Source organism: Myotis brandtii, unplaced genomic scaffold (assembly GCF_000412655.1).
Source record: "Myotis brandtii unplaced genomic scaffold, ASM41265v1 scaffold1384, whole genome shotgun sequence".
NCBI lineage: Eukaryota > Metazoa > Chordata > Mammalia > Chiroptera > Vespertilionidae > Myotis > Myotis brandtii.
In genome coordinates this window covers 617842-636597 of record NW_005354938.1, presented here as the reverse complement: position 1 = coordinate 636597, position 18756 = coordinate 617842, and the positions used below count along the sequence as shown (strand labels likewise).

The following is an 18756-nucleotide window of genomic DNA, read 5'->3' as shown; positions in this document are numbered from 1 at the left end:
CACCCCTCCCCCCCCAGTGTTTTGTGTCCATTGGTTATGCTTATATGCATGCATACAAGTCCTTTGGTTGATCTCTTACCCTCCCCCAACCCTCCCCTGCCTTCCCGCTGTAGTTTGACAGTCTGTTCAATGTTTCTGTCTTTACCCCATTGTATGTTCTTGCCTCCTTTGTCATAGATAAATTGACCATATTGGTGTAGGTTTATTTCTGGGCTCTCTATTCTGTTCCATTTATCTATGGATGTTTTTATGCCAAAATGATGCTGTTTTGATTATTATAACCCTGTAGTATAGTTTAATATCAGATAGCATGATACCTCCAACTTTGTTCTCCTACCTCAAGATTACTGTGGCCATTTGGGGTCTTTTATGGTTCTATATAAATTTTAGGAATATTTGTTCTACTTCTGTGAAAAGTGTCATTGGTATTTTGGTAAGGATTGCATTGAATCTAAAGATTGCTTTGGGCAGTATAGACATTTAACAATGTTATTTCTTTCTTCCTATTCATGAGCATGGTATATGCTTCCATTTAATTGTATCTTCTTCAGTTTCTTTTTTCAATGTTTTATAATTTTCTGAGTATAGGTCTTTTATCTCCTAGGTATTCTTCGATGCAATTATAAATGTTTGTGGTTCTATATAAATTTTAGGAATATTTGTTCTACTTCTGTGAAAAGTGTCATTGGTATTTTGGTAAGGATTGCATTGAATCTAAAGATTGCTTTGGGCAGTATAGACATTTAACAATGTTATTTCTTTCTTCCTATTCATGAGCATGGTATATGCTTCCATTTAATTGTATCTTCTTCAGTTTCTTTTTTCAATGTTTTATAATTTTCTGAGTATAGGTCTTTTATCTCCTAGGTATTCTTTGATGCAATTATAAATGGGATTGTTTTTAAAGTTCTCTTTCTGGTAGTTAAAAATGCAACCAACTTCTGAATATTAATTTAGTATTCTGCTACTTTACTGAATTCATTTGTCAATTCTAATAGTTTTTTGGATAAATCTTTAGTGTTTTCTCTATATCGTATTATGCCCTCTGCAAATAATGACAGTTTTACTTCTTTTCTAATTTGGATGCCTTTTATTGTCTGATTGCAGTGGCTAGGACTTCCAACAGTATGTTGAATAAAAGTGGTGAAAGTAGACAACCCTTTTTGTTCCTGATCTTAAGAAAAGTGCTTTTAGTTTTTCCCTATTGAGTATAATGTTAGCTGTGTATTTGTCATATACCCTTGGCCTGGCCTGCGGGATCGGGCTGAAACCAACTCTCCGACATCCCCCAAGAGGTCCCAGAGGGCACAGGCCAGGGCACAGGCCAGGCTGAGGTACCCCACTGGTGCACGATCAGGGCCGGGGAGGGACACAGGAGGTTGGCCAGCCAGGGAGGGACCGCAGGAGGGCTCCAGCCCATCTCAATCAGTCCCAATTGGCTGGACCCCAGCAGCAAGCTAACATACCAGTCAGAGCATCTGCCCCCTGGTGGTCAGTGCATGTCATAGCGAGTGGTTGAGCGACCTTAGCATATCATTAGCATATTATGCTTTGATTGGTTGAACGGCCAACCGGTCCACCAGACACTTAGCATATTGGCTTTTCTTATATAGGATGGATGCTGGATTTTGTCAAATGCCTCTGCCTCTCTTGATATGATCATATGATTTTTATCCTTCATTTTGCTAATGTGGTATATCATGTTAACTGATTGCAGATTTTGAACCAGCCTTGCATCCCAGAAACAAAACCCACTTGATCATGGTGTATGATCTTTTTAATGTATTTGGTATGATAATGTTTTGTTGAGGATTTTTGCAACAATGATCATTGGGATATTGGCCTATAACTTTTGTTTTTTTATAGTGTGTTTGTATATTTTTTGGAATCAGGATGATGGTGGCCTCATAAAATGAGCTTGGGAGCTTTCCCTTCTCTTGAATTTTTTTTTTTTTGAATAGTTTGAGAAGGATAAGTGTTAATTCTTCTTTGGATGTTTGGTAAAATTCACCTGTGAAACCATTCTAGTCCAAAACTTTTGATTATTGGGAGTTTTTTTTTATACAGATTCTATTTTGTTGGTAGTAATCAGTCTGTTCAGATTTTCTGTTTCTTCCTGATCCGGTCTTAGAATATTGTGTTTCTAGGAATGTATTCATTTCTTCCAGATTGTCCAGTTTGTTGACATGTAATTGTTGCTAGTATTTTTTTTATAATCTTTCATATTTCTGTGGTGTCATTTTTACTTCTCCTCTTTCATTCCTGATTTTATTATTTGGGTCCTCTCTCTTTTTTCTTGATAAGTCTGGTTAAAGAGTGTCCCTGTGTGTGCCTTCCTGTTGTAGGTCAACCTTGATTGCTGTTGGCCCTTCAGTGGGTGGGATTGACACTCAGGTTGGTTGGCTGTGAGGATTGGCCACAATCATAGCATAGGATCTGCTGTGTGGGGGCTGCCACCACAGAGTGTAATTTGCCCCAACTGGATCTGGTGCCTGCCAGGACCTCCTTTTGGGTCTGTCCCTTATGGAGCCAGTTGAGTGGTGCTCTGTTGGAGTCCGAAGCCAGCCACCAGGCATTTTAGGTCTCTTGGGAGGGACTCCAGTGCAGATTATGTCAGATGCTGCCTATGACTGGCCTGAGGTTATCTGTTAGGAGCTACAAAGCAATCTGCAGTTGGTAGCTGCTTTTGCTGGGCCTGGATGCACGTTGGAGAGGCCACACAGTAAACCGAGGCCAACTACTGGGGTACTGCACCTGGGATAGGTCAGCAAAAGCCAAAGGCACCTTGAGATCTGCCACTGCCTGGCGGCACTCCATAGGCTCCGCTGCTGAACAGAGCCTTGGGCAGAACGTGAGTTGGGTGAGTCAGGGTCTCGTGGAGTCACCCGGGTTGGGTGAGTGGTGTTCACCAAGTTAATACAGATTCAGATTTGATACCAGTTCTGGGCTTGTGGCCACTCATCCGAAGTTTCAGGATAGCCCTGGCCAGTGTGACTCCGTTGGTTGGAGTATTGTCCCGTACACCAAAGGTGGCAGGTCCGATTCCCAGTCAGGGCACATACCCAGTTTGTGGGTTCAATCCCTAGTCGAGGTGCGTGCAGGAGGCAAGTGATGGATGTTTCTCTCTCACATCAATGTTTCTCCCACTCCCTTTCTCTCTCTCAGTGGGGGGAAAAGAAAAGAGACACCCGTAATACTTTCAACAATAAAGATAAATTTTAAAAATAATGAAATAATAGAAATAAATTTTAAAAAACTAAAAAAAAAAAATGTTGCAGGGTACATTGATGCCAGCTGCCACTTGCCTGGGGCCTGCCGCCCTTTGTGGTGGGGTGGGGTCTCAAGGAGTCTTCAGGGTGGAGCTAGTGGAGTTGATCAGGCTGGTGCAGATTTATATTTGGTCACATGGGAGGAGAGCTCAACATAGGGACACTGGCAGCTGTCCCGCCAGCCCTCACCCTGAAGCCACACAACTGAGTTTCTCCTGTATGTGCCTGACACCCCCCATACTTGTCAGAATTCCTTGAGTGTTTTTGAAGAAAGACTGCAATGCGGGCCCAGGCCTGTTATTGCCGAAAGAACCTGGGGCCATGTGCAAGTTGGGTAGGGCTGGGTCTCAGGTAGTCCTCAGGGTGGAGCTAGTGGAATTCACATGATTAATGCAGACTCAGATTTGGCCACCCAGGAGAGAGGCTCAGTCCGGCGACAATGGCAGCTGTCCCTCCGGCCCTCTCCCCGAAGTCACACAACGCAGTTTCTCCCTGTGTGTCTCTGGCGCCCCTGGAACCACTGCCCCTCCGCCTCCGCAGGAGCCTAAGGTGAGTGCCTGGGAGCCACAGTTTGGGTGCTGGTGTTTTCAGAGGACACCTGGGGTTCCAGCAGCTTCTGTTTTTATTGATTCTAGACAGAGGGGAAGGGAAAGGGATAGAGTGATAGAAACATCGATGAGAGAGAAACATCGATCGTCTGCCTCCTGCACACCCCTACTGGGGATCGAGCCCACAACCTGGGCATATGCTCTGACCTGGAATGAAAATGGTGACCTCTTGGTCGTCGCTCAACCCCTGAGCCACACAGGCCAGGCCTCCCTACCAGTCTTGATGTGACTTTCTCTTTATATCCTTGGTCATGGATCTTCTGTTCAGATGCTTATCCAGGTTGATTTTTTATAACTTAGCTGTCATTTTCGATGTGTCATGGGAGGAGGTGAGTGCAGTGCCCACTTACTCCACGGTCTTGACTGGAACTCAGAATCTACTTCTGTTTCATTGTATTGAAGATGTGCTTCCAGCTGGAGGGCAGAGGGGAGTTGGAGGCACGCTCCTTCAACAGAGAAACTTCTCTCTCCAGAAAAAGGAAATAATTCAGCTGGTAAAAAACAACAACAACAAAAACCCAGATTTTAAAAAGAGCTTAGACAGTAGACCTACATCATTGTTACAAGAGTTTAAACAGAAATGAGTGTCCTCCCTGCAAGTTAGTTGGAGGGGCCGATTCATACATGACAACATAACTATTTATCAAATGCATGCTAACAAGAGTGGCTCAAACCTTCTCCTCGATCCTCCTAAGAGGATAAATTACGAAGAAATACCATCAAACCTAGTAAGACTTCATAGAGGTGGGGCCAGATACTGGTTCTTTTAGAATTACTATAGTTCAGAGAAGCAAAGGATCTTGGCAAAAAGAGAAGGACTACCTTTGTCGCATAAGGGCATAAAGCTTCAGGAAATATGAGGCAAATGGTGGCAAATGCCAATAAACTTTTCCCTGAACAAATGTTCCCTTTAGGTAGAGGTTCGGGTGTACTGCACTGATTGAAGATGTGCGTTCGATGGCCAGTGGGGATCTAACCGGAGGTCAGGGTATGGCTAAGGGGAAGAATTAGCAAAGGAATGCTGGGACTCAAAGTTTGGCCTGGGAAAGGGAAAAAAATGCCCTCCCCCCGCCTTTTTTTTTTTTACCTGAACAGTAGTATCATGATCAGGAACCTGCATTTCACCATGAAAAATACAAAAGCATCCAGACAGGGCGAAAGGACATCTCACTCCCACACTCCCATCCTGTCTCATCCTAGAGCCAAATCCACACTCTAGTGGCCTTGATGGTGGTCCCCCTGGGGTGAGAGCAGAGATGGGAGGGACAGCGGAGGGGAAGAAAGTGGATTGGGCAGAAAGCAGATTCAGGAGAACAGCTACCCCCGGGTGGGCAGCAGGAAATGCTGGCCTAGACGAGCACACAGGGCTCAGTTACTGTGAACGGCTTTTTCTTAGGCTGCATGGTGAGCACCCAGATGTTCGTTATAGTTTCCTTATTCCTTTTAGCTTGTTTAAAAGATTTCAAAATAAAATCTCATTTTAAAAAGGTACAGAAATCTTATAGCTGCCGCCCATGTGCCTTCCATTAGAATCTGCCCCCTGGCTATCAGTAGAACCCCACATAATTCCATAAATAACATAATTCTGAGTGCTACCTGCTCCTGCAGGACTACCACCACAGCCCCAAGAAAAATGCTTTTGAAGAAGTCCCCTCTGATTGCTTCTGGGAGTCTGTCTCGCACAAGCTCACAAATGGCACGCTCCACCACCATGTGTCATCTCCATGGCTTCCTGCTGCTGGGCCCCTGCGTCAGTGAGGCCCTGCCCCCCTCTGTCATGGAGTCATTTGCGCAGGACCCTCCAGTGCCACTGCCCTGGGGCCCATCTGACCCTGGGCCTCTGAGTCACTCTGTCTCATGCCCTGGTGATAGATACAATCTTTCAAGATTCCACAGCGGCCGTGCATTCCTTCTCGTCCTGCAGAATCCCGAAACCATGCTATGCTTGCTGTGTACTGAAGCAGGACTAGTGACTCTCTCCTCTGCTCTGTGACTCTTGGTCAACTGCACATCAAGGCTTGGCCTCGGCTCAGAAAACACTGTGAAACAGCCTCCGCTTCCCTGCAGCCTACGTTTCACAGACATAGGGCAATGGGGCTGGGCTGAGGGACCAATGCCAGGGCAGATGGCTCCCCAGGCCCCCCTGCAAGTTGCCTCCCTAGGCCCACCCACCACTCAGACATACAGTGCCAATGGAGGGCACAGCTAAACTTGAGGTGAGGCCACCATTCACATCACTTAACCTCAATCACAGAAGAAAAGAAGTTAACTTGGTCAAGGCCGTTAGTTGCATGAAGCCATGTGCATTAATTCCTTTATGCAGCACATCTATTACAGAAGGCCTATTCTGTACCAGGTACTGTGCTAACAGGGGTGAGAGAGGTTCACACACATGAGTAAGAGCTCCAGCCAATAGGGCAGTGGTTCTCAACCTTCCTAATGCCTCGACCCTTTAATACAGTTCCCCATGTTGTAGTGACCCCCAACCATAAAATTATTTTCATTGTTACTTCATAACTATAATTTTGCTAGTGTTATGAATCATAATGTAAATATCTGATATGCAGGATGTATTTTCATTGTTACACATTGAACATAATTAAAGCATAGTGATTAATCACAAAAACAATATGTAATTATATATGTGTTTTCCGATGGTCTTAGGCGACCCCTGTGAAAGGGTCGTTCGACCCCCAAAGGGATCACGACCCACAGGTTGAGAACCGCTGCTATAGGGAGACAAAAATATATAAGCACAGTATTAGTGCAATCTAGAAACTTGAACTCTATGTTGCCTCAAATAGATCATTGGACTTCCCACAGATTGAAATTCAGGGAGGGGCTCTTTGAAAGGTTTGTCCTCCCTTTTTGAAATCAGGTTATGTGCTCCTCAGTTTTCTGTTTATGTTACCAAGAGCTTAGTCAGACATGACAAATGCAATACAGAGTATCGTGGAAGAGTGGGAAAATGGGCCTCTAAACAGTAGGACGTTCTCTATTATTAAAAGCAAATAATAGCAAAAATTGCTTTAAGATAAATACTGGAAATAGACTAAGTAGGAGAAACCTGGATTTAGCACAAAAATGAATGAATGATCTCTGTAAGAGACGCTGTTGTCAGTACGAAACGCTGTTAGGATGTGTTAACAGGAACGTGGCGGGCAGCACTGGGACTTCGTCCAGGCACATGCAACCTTGGTCAGCCTTTATTGTCTCCGATTTTGGTTTCTCGTTGGAAGGGTTGTTATATTTCGGGCTGATATTAAAAGAATGGAAAGTCGGCATTGGCATCTAGCCTAGAAAAGATGAGACTAAAAGATGAGACTTCATTCCTGTGGCCATAATAGAGATAAGTGGACTTCTATTTCGGCAATGGGAAGTCTAGTTCAACAGCAGAATAAATTAGCGTACAGGTGGTCAAACACTGGCACCTTGGAAACAGGATGTCACCTTTGAAGAGTAGTACTTTAGCTCTCCTGCTTTCAGAGTATGGTCACTTGCTATCTTGTATTAAAATTTTTGTATACATATCTCCGTTTAGGTCTGACCTTCTTATCTTTGGATCCTCCACAGCACTTAACTAGACGACTTGCTGGGGGAGCATGCTGGGACAAAACCATGGACACCATTGTAGGGGAGATAGGACAGTGTAGCAACTGGAGACATGTTACGGGCCTAGACAAAGGCCAGGCAAAGAATAATTCAGAGAATTTGTCAGCAGACGCCTTAAGGACTCTAGCCAAGGACAGCGGGTGACACAGGAAGACTAAGATGAGGGATAAGCAATGACTTTCCATACATTCATTCCTCCACCCCTCCCAGCCCACCACATATTCCTAAAGGAACATACAGTGAAACCACGAAGACAATAGCAGAGAAGATGGGGAAGGAGAGGAAGGAAAGAAGATAGAGACGAGTCTGTCTTTCTGCACAGGAAGATGGATAAAGGGAAGAGTATTTCATGAGAAGACTTGTTAGGAGGACCCATTAGAAAAGCAATATCACAGGACACCACGAAGCAATATAGTTTCAATGAATATGTCCAGTGCCTGAGATAGGGATTGGGGGGAGGGAGAGACGTCATCAGCTGGGGAAGAAAGACTATTAAGGGCCAAGGAAAGGACGAAAGAGGTTCTGCCTGCCATTATGTAGTTAGCCCCTCACCTCCATCTCTATTCAGCCCGTGGTGAGCAGCTGTCTGGGGCAAGGTCTTTAGCCTCATGCTAAGAGTATAAAGTCTATGAATTTCTTTATAAGAAAAATTTTCCTTAAGAGCCTTTTTACAAAATGCCTTTATATTACTTGAACTGTTGAGTAGATTTTCTTTGGGTGTAAGTTGAGTTTCTGTAGGAGGTAAGCAGCTGTGTGTGTGTGTGTGTGTGTGTGTGTGTGTGTGTGTTAAGTGCATGAGGGCACCTCCCACATACCTCTCCCCTCCCTGGGGAGTTGCTCCAAGGTGGAAGCTGTTCTCTACCACTGCAGACGGTAAAGTCTGGAACAGATCATGTGGCCCAGTCTCCTACCTCCATGAAGGAAAGTTATTTTTTCATCATATTTTATTAATGAAGGACCACCCCGTGGTGGGAGCTATTCCTTTCTTTTTCACTGACCTCCCTCAAACATTCCTAGTTCAGAATCTCTTTCATGAAAAATTGGACAAAAATATCCAGAAATAAAGGGTGCTGTGAGCGTGGCCCAGACGCCCGTTCCCCCTTTAGTCAGTCCTGAAATGGCGTATGTGTGCCACTTACTATCTTGCTGAAGGATGATGGGCCCAGTTGTTCATGGTGCCAATACATGATCATTAATTCAGTTCTCAGAGACAGTTCTGGAAGCGGGACTCTGAGCACCCACCCGTTTGTGCTACACAATGAAAGCACATATGCCTGTCGGTCTCTGCAGGATCTGAACTCTGTTCACAAATTACCTTCTGGTATGCCCTTCCTAATTTCTCTCACCTTGCCTCTCTGCCCCAGCCAGCGGATCTCAGGGGCTCCTTAGAAGCTGTGGCCCACTCCAGCCTGCTCTCATCCCCTGCCTCTCCCGTGTAGCTGCCCCCTGCTCGCCCCACACTGGGGATGGAGCCCACAACCCGGGCATGTGCCCTTGACCAGAATCAAACCCAGGAACCCTCCGTCCATAGGCTGACGCTCTATCCACTGAGGCAAACCAGCTAGAGCTTCTCTCTTCACTTGTGTTATGTCAGTTCCCTGCCAGCTAGCATGAGTTTGGACACCCATGAGTTTTGCTATCTCAAACTAAAGGCAGACAGCTACTTCCCAGATGAATTCATCCCCTTAATGACAAGGGGCCAACTAAGGGTGCCTGGGACTTTCCTCTCCCTGTCCTTACGACTTGGACAATAGCTTGGTGGGTGGCTTTATACAGCTGGCCATCAGCATACTTTTAGTACCTGAATGCCTGCATGGTAGCAGAAGTTACTAAATTCTTGCCCTCCTCTGTGGAGAGTTAAGAAGCGTGTATGTGTGTGGTGGTGGTGGAGGTTGGGAGGTGGGAATCTGACTGCCCTGAAAGAACCACAGGATTTTTCACACGATCTTATGGGCTTATGTTGAATGTGCCAAAACGACATTTGTCACCTCAGAATTGGGAGGGGGTGGGGGATCGGGAGATGAAGCGTATTCCCAAGCTCAAAGGAGCCCCATAAGCAAATGTATTCATTTTCTATCGCTGCTGGAACAAGTAACCACAACCTTGGTGACTTCAAACAGCACAAACTTGTTATCCACTGTTGTAAAGGTTACAAGTCCAGGGCAGGGCTGCTGGGCTGTAATCAAGGTGTGGGCAGGGCTGCATTCCTCTCCGGAGGCTCTGGCTCTAGGGGAGAATCCATTCCCTTGCCTTTCCAGTTTCTAGATCCTGCCACACTCCTGGACTCTTGGCCCCCTTCCTCTGCCTTCAGCGCCAGCGAGGGGTGTATCTCTCTGGCCATTCTTCTTTCCTGGTAGTCCTGTCTCCCTCAGACCACGGCCCGAGGGTTCTCTAACTTTGAAGACTCATGTGATTAGATTGAGCACATCTGGATTAATCCAGGATAATCTCTTCATCTCCGAAGCCTTTGACTTAATCACATCTAAAGTCTCTGGCCATGTAAAGTAACATATTCACAAACCCTGGGGATTAGGGCATGAATGTCTTTGGGAGAACATTATTCTGCCTGCCACAGCAAGCCCCTGAAGTTTTTGAGGGGAAAAAATGAAATGGGCAAAATTCGGTAGAAAGGGGAGTAGCAAAATGCCTTGACATGTTTCTCTCTCAGCTCTGGAGCGATAAACTCATGCCAAGTCAGTGAGTGTGAGTGCCTTCCTTTACGTTACATAGTCAGTATATGTTGAATGACAATATACATGATCAAAAAGATATGTAAATGTGTATGTGCATCATGATATATTGAAATAGTTAACGCTGAGGTTCATTAAACTGTATTTACTCTATAAATTATGACTGTGATGACAGCCTAGTATTTAAGTAGGAAAACAACCAAAATTTTCTAGGCTGTTGAAGTGAAGAGAGCATTTCACCTAATTAAATTAAACATCTTTACGTTGAGCACAAGAGGAGCTACTGAAGTTCTCCATAACATGAAGCAAATTGTTTAATGTTCTGTGCTTCTGTGTCCTTGTTTGTGACAAAGCTGTAGCCCTCGAAGATGTTTTTCATTCTGTAGAGGGGCCCTCGGTGTGTGAAGCTGATTGCTTCTCCTGCTACTTCCCGAAAGGACCGTCTTAACCTTCCATTGGGTTGTTCTCCTTTGACAGAAAGCCAGTCCCATAAGCAGCTCAGTGCTCCAGCACCAATCTGTTCATTGCTTATTAGAGATAAAGAAATGTATCCATAACTTGGGCCAAGATGAGGGTCATCTCCAGGTAGAGCCAACACCACCCCATCCTCAGGGGCTCAAATTTGGTTGCTTTCCAAGCTGTTACTGACCTGGCTCCTTTGCCCAGCGTGGCTGATGAGATCACTAGCAGAGCGCCATGGGTGCAGACTGGGCCGCTGTTGCAACATATGCTAGGCAGGCTGCCGCCCTCATTTCACGGAGGGGCATGAATACCCAACATCCTGTATAACCCAGTGTATCACTGATTGGCAGTCTCTCTTCTTCCCTTTGCCTTTGCCTCGCATTTTTATATCCTGCATCTTTCCCTGGAAAAAAGGGATAAGAGGAGTTTCTCAGATTTGATTTCTCAGTGGGAACTGTTTGCTTTGGACACCACCTACACCGATGCTAATTGAGAACAGAGCTCAGAATGAGGGCCTGAGAACTGCACCCCGTGAACTTTTCGGTGGGCTGACTTCCGTTGATCTCTTCAGAATTGGATCGTGTACGCTAGTGATACCATGATCTCTGTTTTCCACATGGATCAGCGTCTTTTCCTTTAAGCAGTTCTCTACCTTGGAATAATTCATTGCCATTAATCATATAAAGTCTTCATCATGAAAGCTTCTGGGGATCCTGGCCCCTGCTACCCAGTAATAACATTCTGGAAATCTCCAAGCCATCGGTGCCCTTTCCCAACTAAACGTGATGGGCTTCTATTAGAGACATTACAGTAAAAAATAACAATCAGCTCTCTGATGATCCTATGCTGAGGGAAGGGTGGGGAGGAGTAGATTTGGCAGAGGACAAGCCCAGACTTTCGTCACAGGGACAGACCAAAAAGTGTTAACACAAAGGGAAAACACGGGAGCATCCTGCACACGGCACTTCAGCCACAGATAACATGGCACCTCATGGGGCCCGGCCCCCACCCTGACCGCCCAGAGGGTCTCAGCACCTCCAGCACCTCCGCCCCTTCCAGCTGCAGACATGCTCAGGGGATCCGGTTCGAAGGGAAGACGCAGCCTGGCCGCGCTCTCCCAGTGAGTGTTCCCTTGCCTCTTTGGTTTAACTTTCTCCCTCTTTTTCTCTCTCTCTCTTTTTTTTTTTTTACAAAGGAATTGTTGTAAAAGAAAAATTTGTGTTTAATTGTGGGAGTGGGAGGGAAAAAAGAGAAATCAGCAGGCAAAGGGAGGCAGCGAGTATGTGAGTTTCAGACCTGTGTGAGACTTTCTGGTCTAAACTTTGCAGCTGTTCTGATTGGTTTCCATTTTTATGGGGGTTTTTCCCTAGGCACCGGGTTTCTCTACTCCAAATACTGGCCCACAAAGCACTGTGTGTCTGAAGATCTGCTGTTAATTTAGACCTGAGCCCTCTGCTCAGAATGATCCATTTGCAGGACTCAGATTTGGCTAAAGCACACATTGCCCAATCCTTAAAGTCAACAGCCCAAAGCCCTTAATATACTGACCATCTAACTGTGACAGAGAGAGATTGAGAGCACATGCTATTGATCTGGGAATTGCTGAGATAAGAGGCTCCAAGGTTTAGGATCATGAAATCCTGGAATGTTGAAGCTGGAAGGGGCCTCTAGGATTGTTTGCTGCAAGGCTCTCATTCTACAGACAAGGAAACGGAACCCAGAGCAGTAACTCAACTTACCCAGAGCCTGACAGCAGTCAGCAGTGAATCTGTGTTTTTTGTACTCGTAGGCCAGGTACCTCTTCACACTGGTGCTTGTGAGGTTTGGGAAACTTACTGAGTCCTGGAAAAAGGTACCGCGCTCGAGAGTAAGAACACCAAGTGGCCTTTCAGTAAATCTTTCCCATTTTTGAGAGTTTTGGCACTGCTTCAGCACGACAATTGCTGTTCCAGTTGTTTCCAGCATTTGTGCAGCAGTTAATCAAATAAACAGAGGGACACACGGGGTCTTAAAAACGAGACCCATGTCTACTATATTAGCAGATCTCTTGGATAACCAGTTTCCGTGGTCAGCTCAAAGGGATTTGAGAGGTTATCTGTGTCATTCAGTGGTTATCAAACTAGTTGGGCTTTTTTGTTTGTTTGGGGGTTTCTGTTAGAAATTTAATGCTATGAGGAATTCTGTTCCAAAAAGGAGATGTTCTATTAAATAGGTGGATCTAGAGCTCCTCATTCCCACTACACTCTCCAATCACGCCCCATTGCTCACCCCCCACACTCCCTGGGGACCCCTTCTCTACCCACCCACCCTACCCACTGCATCAAAGCTTTCTGGGAATCCTAGGTCTTCATGGAACAGTTCAGAAATCACTGATCTTGTTTAATGCCTCCATTTCCAATGAGGAAACTGGGGCACATGGTGCGTGAAAGGCTTTCCCAGTGCTACACAGCTGGTCAACAACAGAGCCTGGAATTCTAGGAAAAGATTCTTTCTTTCTCTCTTTCTTTCTTTCTTTCTTTCTTTCTCTCTCTCTCTCTCTCTCTCTCTCTCTCTCTCTCTCTCTCTCTCTCTCTCTCTCTCTCTCTCTCTCTCTCTCTCTCTCTCTCTCTCTCTCTCTCTCTCTCTCTCTCTCTCTCTCTCTCTCTCTCTCTCTCGGTCCCAACTTTTTCTCCACCCCATCATGCCTGTGGATCTGTGGTTCTATCACTGTACTTTCTCCGTGTCTCTCTCACTCTTCTCAGCTCACTCTGTCATTTCCTGAATTTCAACAGTCATTGCCTCCCATCTGGACAATTGCAGTTGCCTCTCATCTGGTCCCAGCCTCAGTCTCTCTCCCTTTTCAGATCCTGTCCCTGCTGCCCCCACCTCCTCCTACCTTTGAGGATAGAGCCCACTCTTCTTAATATGGTATTCAAAGTTCTCCACAATCTGCCTTTAATGTTTCTTCCCATTCTTACCGCCCCGTCCTCTGGCCAAATTGGACCACTCATTGCTGCTCCCCAAGCTCATCATATACAAACCAATTCCATTCCTTGGCCCCCTCAATTCCCTACATGAGGAGCACCCCATGTGCCTCAGTTTCCTCATTGGAAATAGAGACATTAAACAAGATTAGGTTTCTGAACTGTTCAATGCAGAACTTGGATTCTAAGGAAGTTTTGGTGGAGTGGGTAGGGTCTGTGGGAGTGAAGAGATGGGGACTGTGTGTGTGTGTGTGTGTGTGTGTGTGTGTGTGTGTGAGAAGGGGGTGATGAAAAACTCTATCTACCTCTTCTGCTTCTGACTTCCTTCCTGTCCTTCAAGGCCCTGATCAAATGCTGCTTTCCTCCACAAGCCTTCTTCAGTTCCTCCTTTTTCTCCATGCTAACAACCCTTGTCCATCCTCCTATTATTAGCCTTGCTCTAAAGTTAGTGGTGAGCATGCCTGTTCTCTCCCTAATAGATGGTAATTCATTTTCGGGCAGGAACTATTTTGAATCTTTAAACCTTCAGTTTCCAGCATGATGCTGATGCTCAAAATACCTTCGTTAAGTTTCCTGTTATTAGATAAACAAAGCAGCTCATCTAAGTTCACACTTTTCATTTGAGTCATTTGAACACACAAAGCCTCTGCACCTTTTGCTTTGAAAGCATTACTAGGTTAAATGCCAAAGCAGGTGCCCAACAAAATGAATTCTAATTCCCTTTGCATTTGCATCAGTTAATTATCAGTGTCATCACCTACAACTGCAAGATTGGCAGTGTTTTTTGTGTGTTCTTTTAATGAAACACATTAAAATTCCTGTATGTCAAAACCTACACAGAGCCATGTTATCTTTGGGAGCAGGTGTGAATGGCTCTTCAGTTCTTTAGAATTCAAGATGATGCTTAATTTGTTTCTTGTAAGATTATTGAGAGATTCTGTCACTTGTAGTCTTAATATTTTCACCACTACCTTTCTCATTTTCTCAAAGCCTTAGGTAAGTCTTCTTGAGTCAAGATTTTGGGTTTCTTGTTAATAGTCATGCTTTATAGTCCATTAACAGTTAAACTCATAAACAAGTATGCTCTGATGTATCCTGAGAATGAGAAAGTTTTGTTTTTGTGCAACACTTTGAAACAAATGTGGAAGGGTGTGTAAATTTTAAAACCATGGTATTAAAGAAACATAGGGAATTAGTTCATCCCACTGTTTTCTAAGGAAACGAAGATAAAAACATGGCAGGGAACTAAGTGATTGGCATAATTATATAAGACTCAGCAGAAATGATAGAAGAAATGTACATAAAAAGTTCAGATTTGTAAAAAGTATAGGAATACCTAGATTATCCAATCTTATTGGGGAATGTAGATGGCAGTTTTCCATCCTGCTAAATTTTATAACAAAAAAGCAACGTTTGCTTCCTTTCGGCCGGAACCGCCATCTTACAATAATTCGCCAAAATGACTAACACAGAGGGAAAGAGGAGAGGCGCCCGCTATATGTTCTCTAGGCCTCTTAGAAAACATGTAGTTGATCCTTTGGCCACATACATGCAAATCTACAGGAAGGTGATATTGTGGACATCAAAGGAATGGGTGCTGTTCAAAAAGGAATGCCCTACAATGTTACCACGGCAAAACTGGAAGAGTCTACAATGTCACCCAGCATGCAGTGGGCATTATAGTGAGCAAGCAAGTTAAGGGCAAGATTCTTGCCAAGAGAATGAATGTACGTATTGAGCATATTAAGCACACAGAGAGCTGAGATAGCTTCCTGAAATGTGTGAAGGAAAATGATCACAAAAAGAAGGAAGCCAAAGAGAAAGGTACCTGGGTTCAACTGAAGTGTCAGCCTGCTCCACGCATATTAAGCACACAGAGAGCTGAGATAGCTTCCTGAAATGTGTGAAGGAAAATGATCACAAAAAGAAGGAAGCCAAAGAGAAAGGTACCTGGGTTCAACTGAAGTGTCAGCTTGCTCCACCCAGAGAAGCACACTTTGTGAGAATCAGTGGAAAGGAACCTGAGCTGCTGGAACCCATTCCCTATGGATTCATGGCATGATAAGTGGGGAAAAATAAAAAAGACTTCTGTGCTGGTAAAAAAAAACAACAACATTTAATAGAAACTCCCTCTTTCGCTTCTTTAAATTAGATGTTACAACTCATTTGAAACGCTTTCCAATTGGTGAGGATTGTCATTAGGAATATGGTTTTTTTAATCATGCTATGAAACAGTGATACCTCCTTGGATAACAAGACTCCCATCCCAAAGTGGATGCAGTTATTATGATCACAAAAAGAAGGAAGCCAAAGAGAAAGGTACCTGGGTTCAACTGAAGTGTCAGCCTGCTCCACCCAGGGAAGCACACTTTGTGAGAATCAATGGAAAGGAACCTGAGGTGCTGGAACCCATTCCCTAAGAATTCATGGCATGATAAGTGGGAAAAAATAAAAAAGACTTCTGTGCTGGTAAAAAAAAAAAAAGCAACATTTAATAGAAACTCCCTCTTTCTCTTCGTTAAATTAGATATTATAACACATTTGAAACGCTCTCCAATTGGTGAGGATTGTCATTATGAATATGTTTTTTTTAATCATGCTATGAAACAGTGATACCTCCTTGGATAACAAGACTCCCATCCCAAAGTGGATGCAGTTATTAAGGAATATCCTCCCTCTTCTCATTATGCCTTTTATTTCTTCTAATTGCTGGTAAAGTGCCCACCTCTAGGACCACACTCTCTGTTCTGCTGTAGCCAAGGAATCAGTAAACCCCGTTTGTTAGAATTATGTTCAAAGTATAAGTCAATAGATGGAGGAGCAGTGAGGGGCCTTGACTCTTATAAAGTAAAGGGCAAGTGAGTTTTGTGACTCTTGGTGTACTTACCAAACAGGCCATTTCTGCTCACTTTGAGGTTCAATGGTTGGTTTTAAATGATTGACTTTTCTGGGTCTCTTACCTGGTGAAGAGTGAAATTATTATTTGCTGTTTATGGATGAAAAAATAAGAAAGACGGTCAGAGAAACAGGTAATTGTGCTTTCCACATGCTGGGCACTTTGTACATAATATCACTGAATTGCTTGTGCGATGGCAACACCAACTCCTTATGGAGGTGGCCTCACCTTTCTCCATGTGTCTTCCTGGCCACCAGGCCACAATCACACTGGCTAGGTGGTCGGTGGCCCCAGCCTTTTCCCTCCTTGTTGATGCTATTGGCACTGCTCCTTTCTCTTTCCCTCTCCTTACCTTTGACCTATGCCTGTCCTTGAAATGAGCCCTCACTTCCTGCTGCTTCTCACATCTCTCCCAGCCCATCAGAAATGGCTTTGCAGCTGCAGGTCTAACCACAGCAAGAGGACTGGGGGCTGGAGAGGTGCTCCTCTGCCATCTGGAGGCTAATTTGCTCCTGGCCTCCCTGACTGGACCCGCGAGGATGTGTTTTTCCCATTAAAAAGCGTAGCTTCAGTTCTCCTACCAGCCTGAGCTATAACTTGGGTCTAAAAATGTGGTTGTGGGCTGGCCTGAGATCCCAGCTGCCATGTGTAATGATGTTTGAAGTTCCAAAAACTAATTTGCAAATTAAGGTTCTTGAAACAAACTTTTCATAAATGCAGGACTGCCTGGATTCATTTCCAAGCCTAACTGAATTCTTAAGAGAAGCCTGAAAAAAATCTGTAAACCTCACTCATTTCTATGCATTTACTCAACAAATATTCATGAAGGCTTTTCCTGTGCCCGTCGGTGCTGCTGGACTAGGCACTAAGAACACAAAAAGATAAAACACAGGCTCAAGCTTTAAGATTATCTAATCTTTTCACCTCCCACCCACTGCAGGCATCTTTCTTCTATCCTCTCCCCACACTCACCACCCAAAGCTCCTTACTCCCTTTGGGACCGTGGCTGCTCTCAGACCCAGCACAGCCTCTGATCAGGCATTAGCTACATCAGTCTTTTCCAGTTTTCTTTTTGCCTCTGATCCTCTGAAGGAAATGCAAGTTTCTTTTAACTTATACTTAAATTAAAATAACCTTAAATGTAATAAACTTAAATTTATATTGTGACTCAGTACTATATACACTGAGTGGCCAGATTATTATGACCACCCCATCACTACAATGAAGTGAATTAGTTATGCAAATAATAATAATAAAACCTTGAGAGTATTTGCTTAGGAAGTTTTCAATATTCAGTATTTTTGGAAGTGTCAATGAAGTACTGATGGGGTGGTCATAATAATCTGGCCATTCAGTGTATATACACACACATACACACATATGTATTTGAAACAAATATTTCACAAAACAGTGCTCACTCTTGCTATGTGCAATGCCCCTGATATTTTTTATGTTTTACTGCAGATTTTGTTTTAGCTTTATCAATAAAGTGTACAATGTGATGGTTTGATATATCTATACCTTGTGAAAGGATTCCCACCATCAAGTTAATTCACACATTCATCACTTCCCATATTTACCTTGTTTTCTCTTTCTTTTTTTGGTGAGAACACGTAAGTTTAGTCTCTTAGCACATCCCAGTTTTATAATAAAGTATTATCAGCTATCATCACCATGCTGTACATTACCAGTAGATCCTCAGACTTTATTCATCTTATAACTGAAAGTTTGTATCCTTTTACCAGCCTCTCTCTATTTCCCCAAAACTCCAACCCCTGGTAAACACCATTCTAGTTTGACATTTTTATTTTTAGTTCTACATAAAAGTGATACCATACAGTTGTTGTTTCACTCTGTCCGGCTTTTATCACTTAGCATAATGTCCTCTAGATTTATCCACATTGCAAATGTCAGGATTTCATCCTCTTATAAGGCTGAATAATATTCCATCATATGTATTATAAATATGTATATACAGGGTAGGGCAAAAGTAGGTTTACAGTTGGTCGTCTGGAAAATAATACAATAATAAATAATAATACAAAAATAAACTGTGTTTCATGTACTGTAAACCCACTTATGCCCCACCATGTATATGTGTGTGTATATACTATGTATATCTGTGTGTGTACATATATATATATATATTTTTTTTTTTTAATTCATTCATATGTTGACAGACATGTAGGTTGTTTCCATACCTTGGCTATTGTGAATCATGCTACAAACATGTGGGAATACAGATATCTTTTTTAT

At 43.8% G+C, this 18756-nt stretch overlaps 1 protein-coding gene and 1 pseudogene across 6 annotated transcripts in view; both read left to right on the top strand.

The window, feature by feature from the left end:
- CALD1 (caldesmon 1) overlaps positions 1-18756 on the top strand; it is a 200506-nt gene that overhangs the window by 111158 nt on the left and 70592 nt on the right. Inside the window, exon 1 of one of the 6 annotated variants that reach the window (XM_014535152.1) lies at positions 11542-11761. The exons of the other annotated variants lie outside the window; for them this stretch is intronic. Within the exon in view, the coding sequence (XP_014390638.1) occupies positions 11709-11761 (53 nt within the window). The 5' untranslated portion in view covers positions 11542-11708. Of the gene's footprint in view, positions 1-11541; positions 11762-18756 lie in introns of those variants that run through there. 6 annotated transcript variants of the gene reach the window in all.
- Positions 14907-16072, top strand: LOC106725136 (annotated as a pseudogene).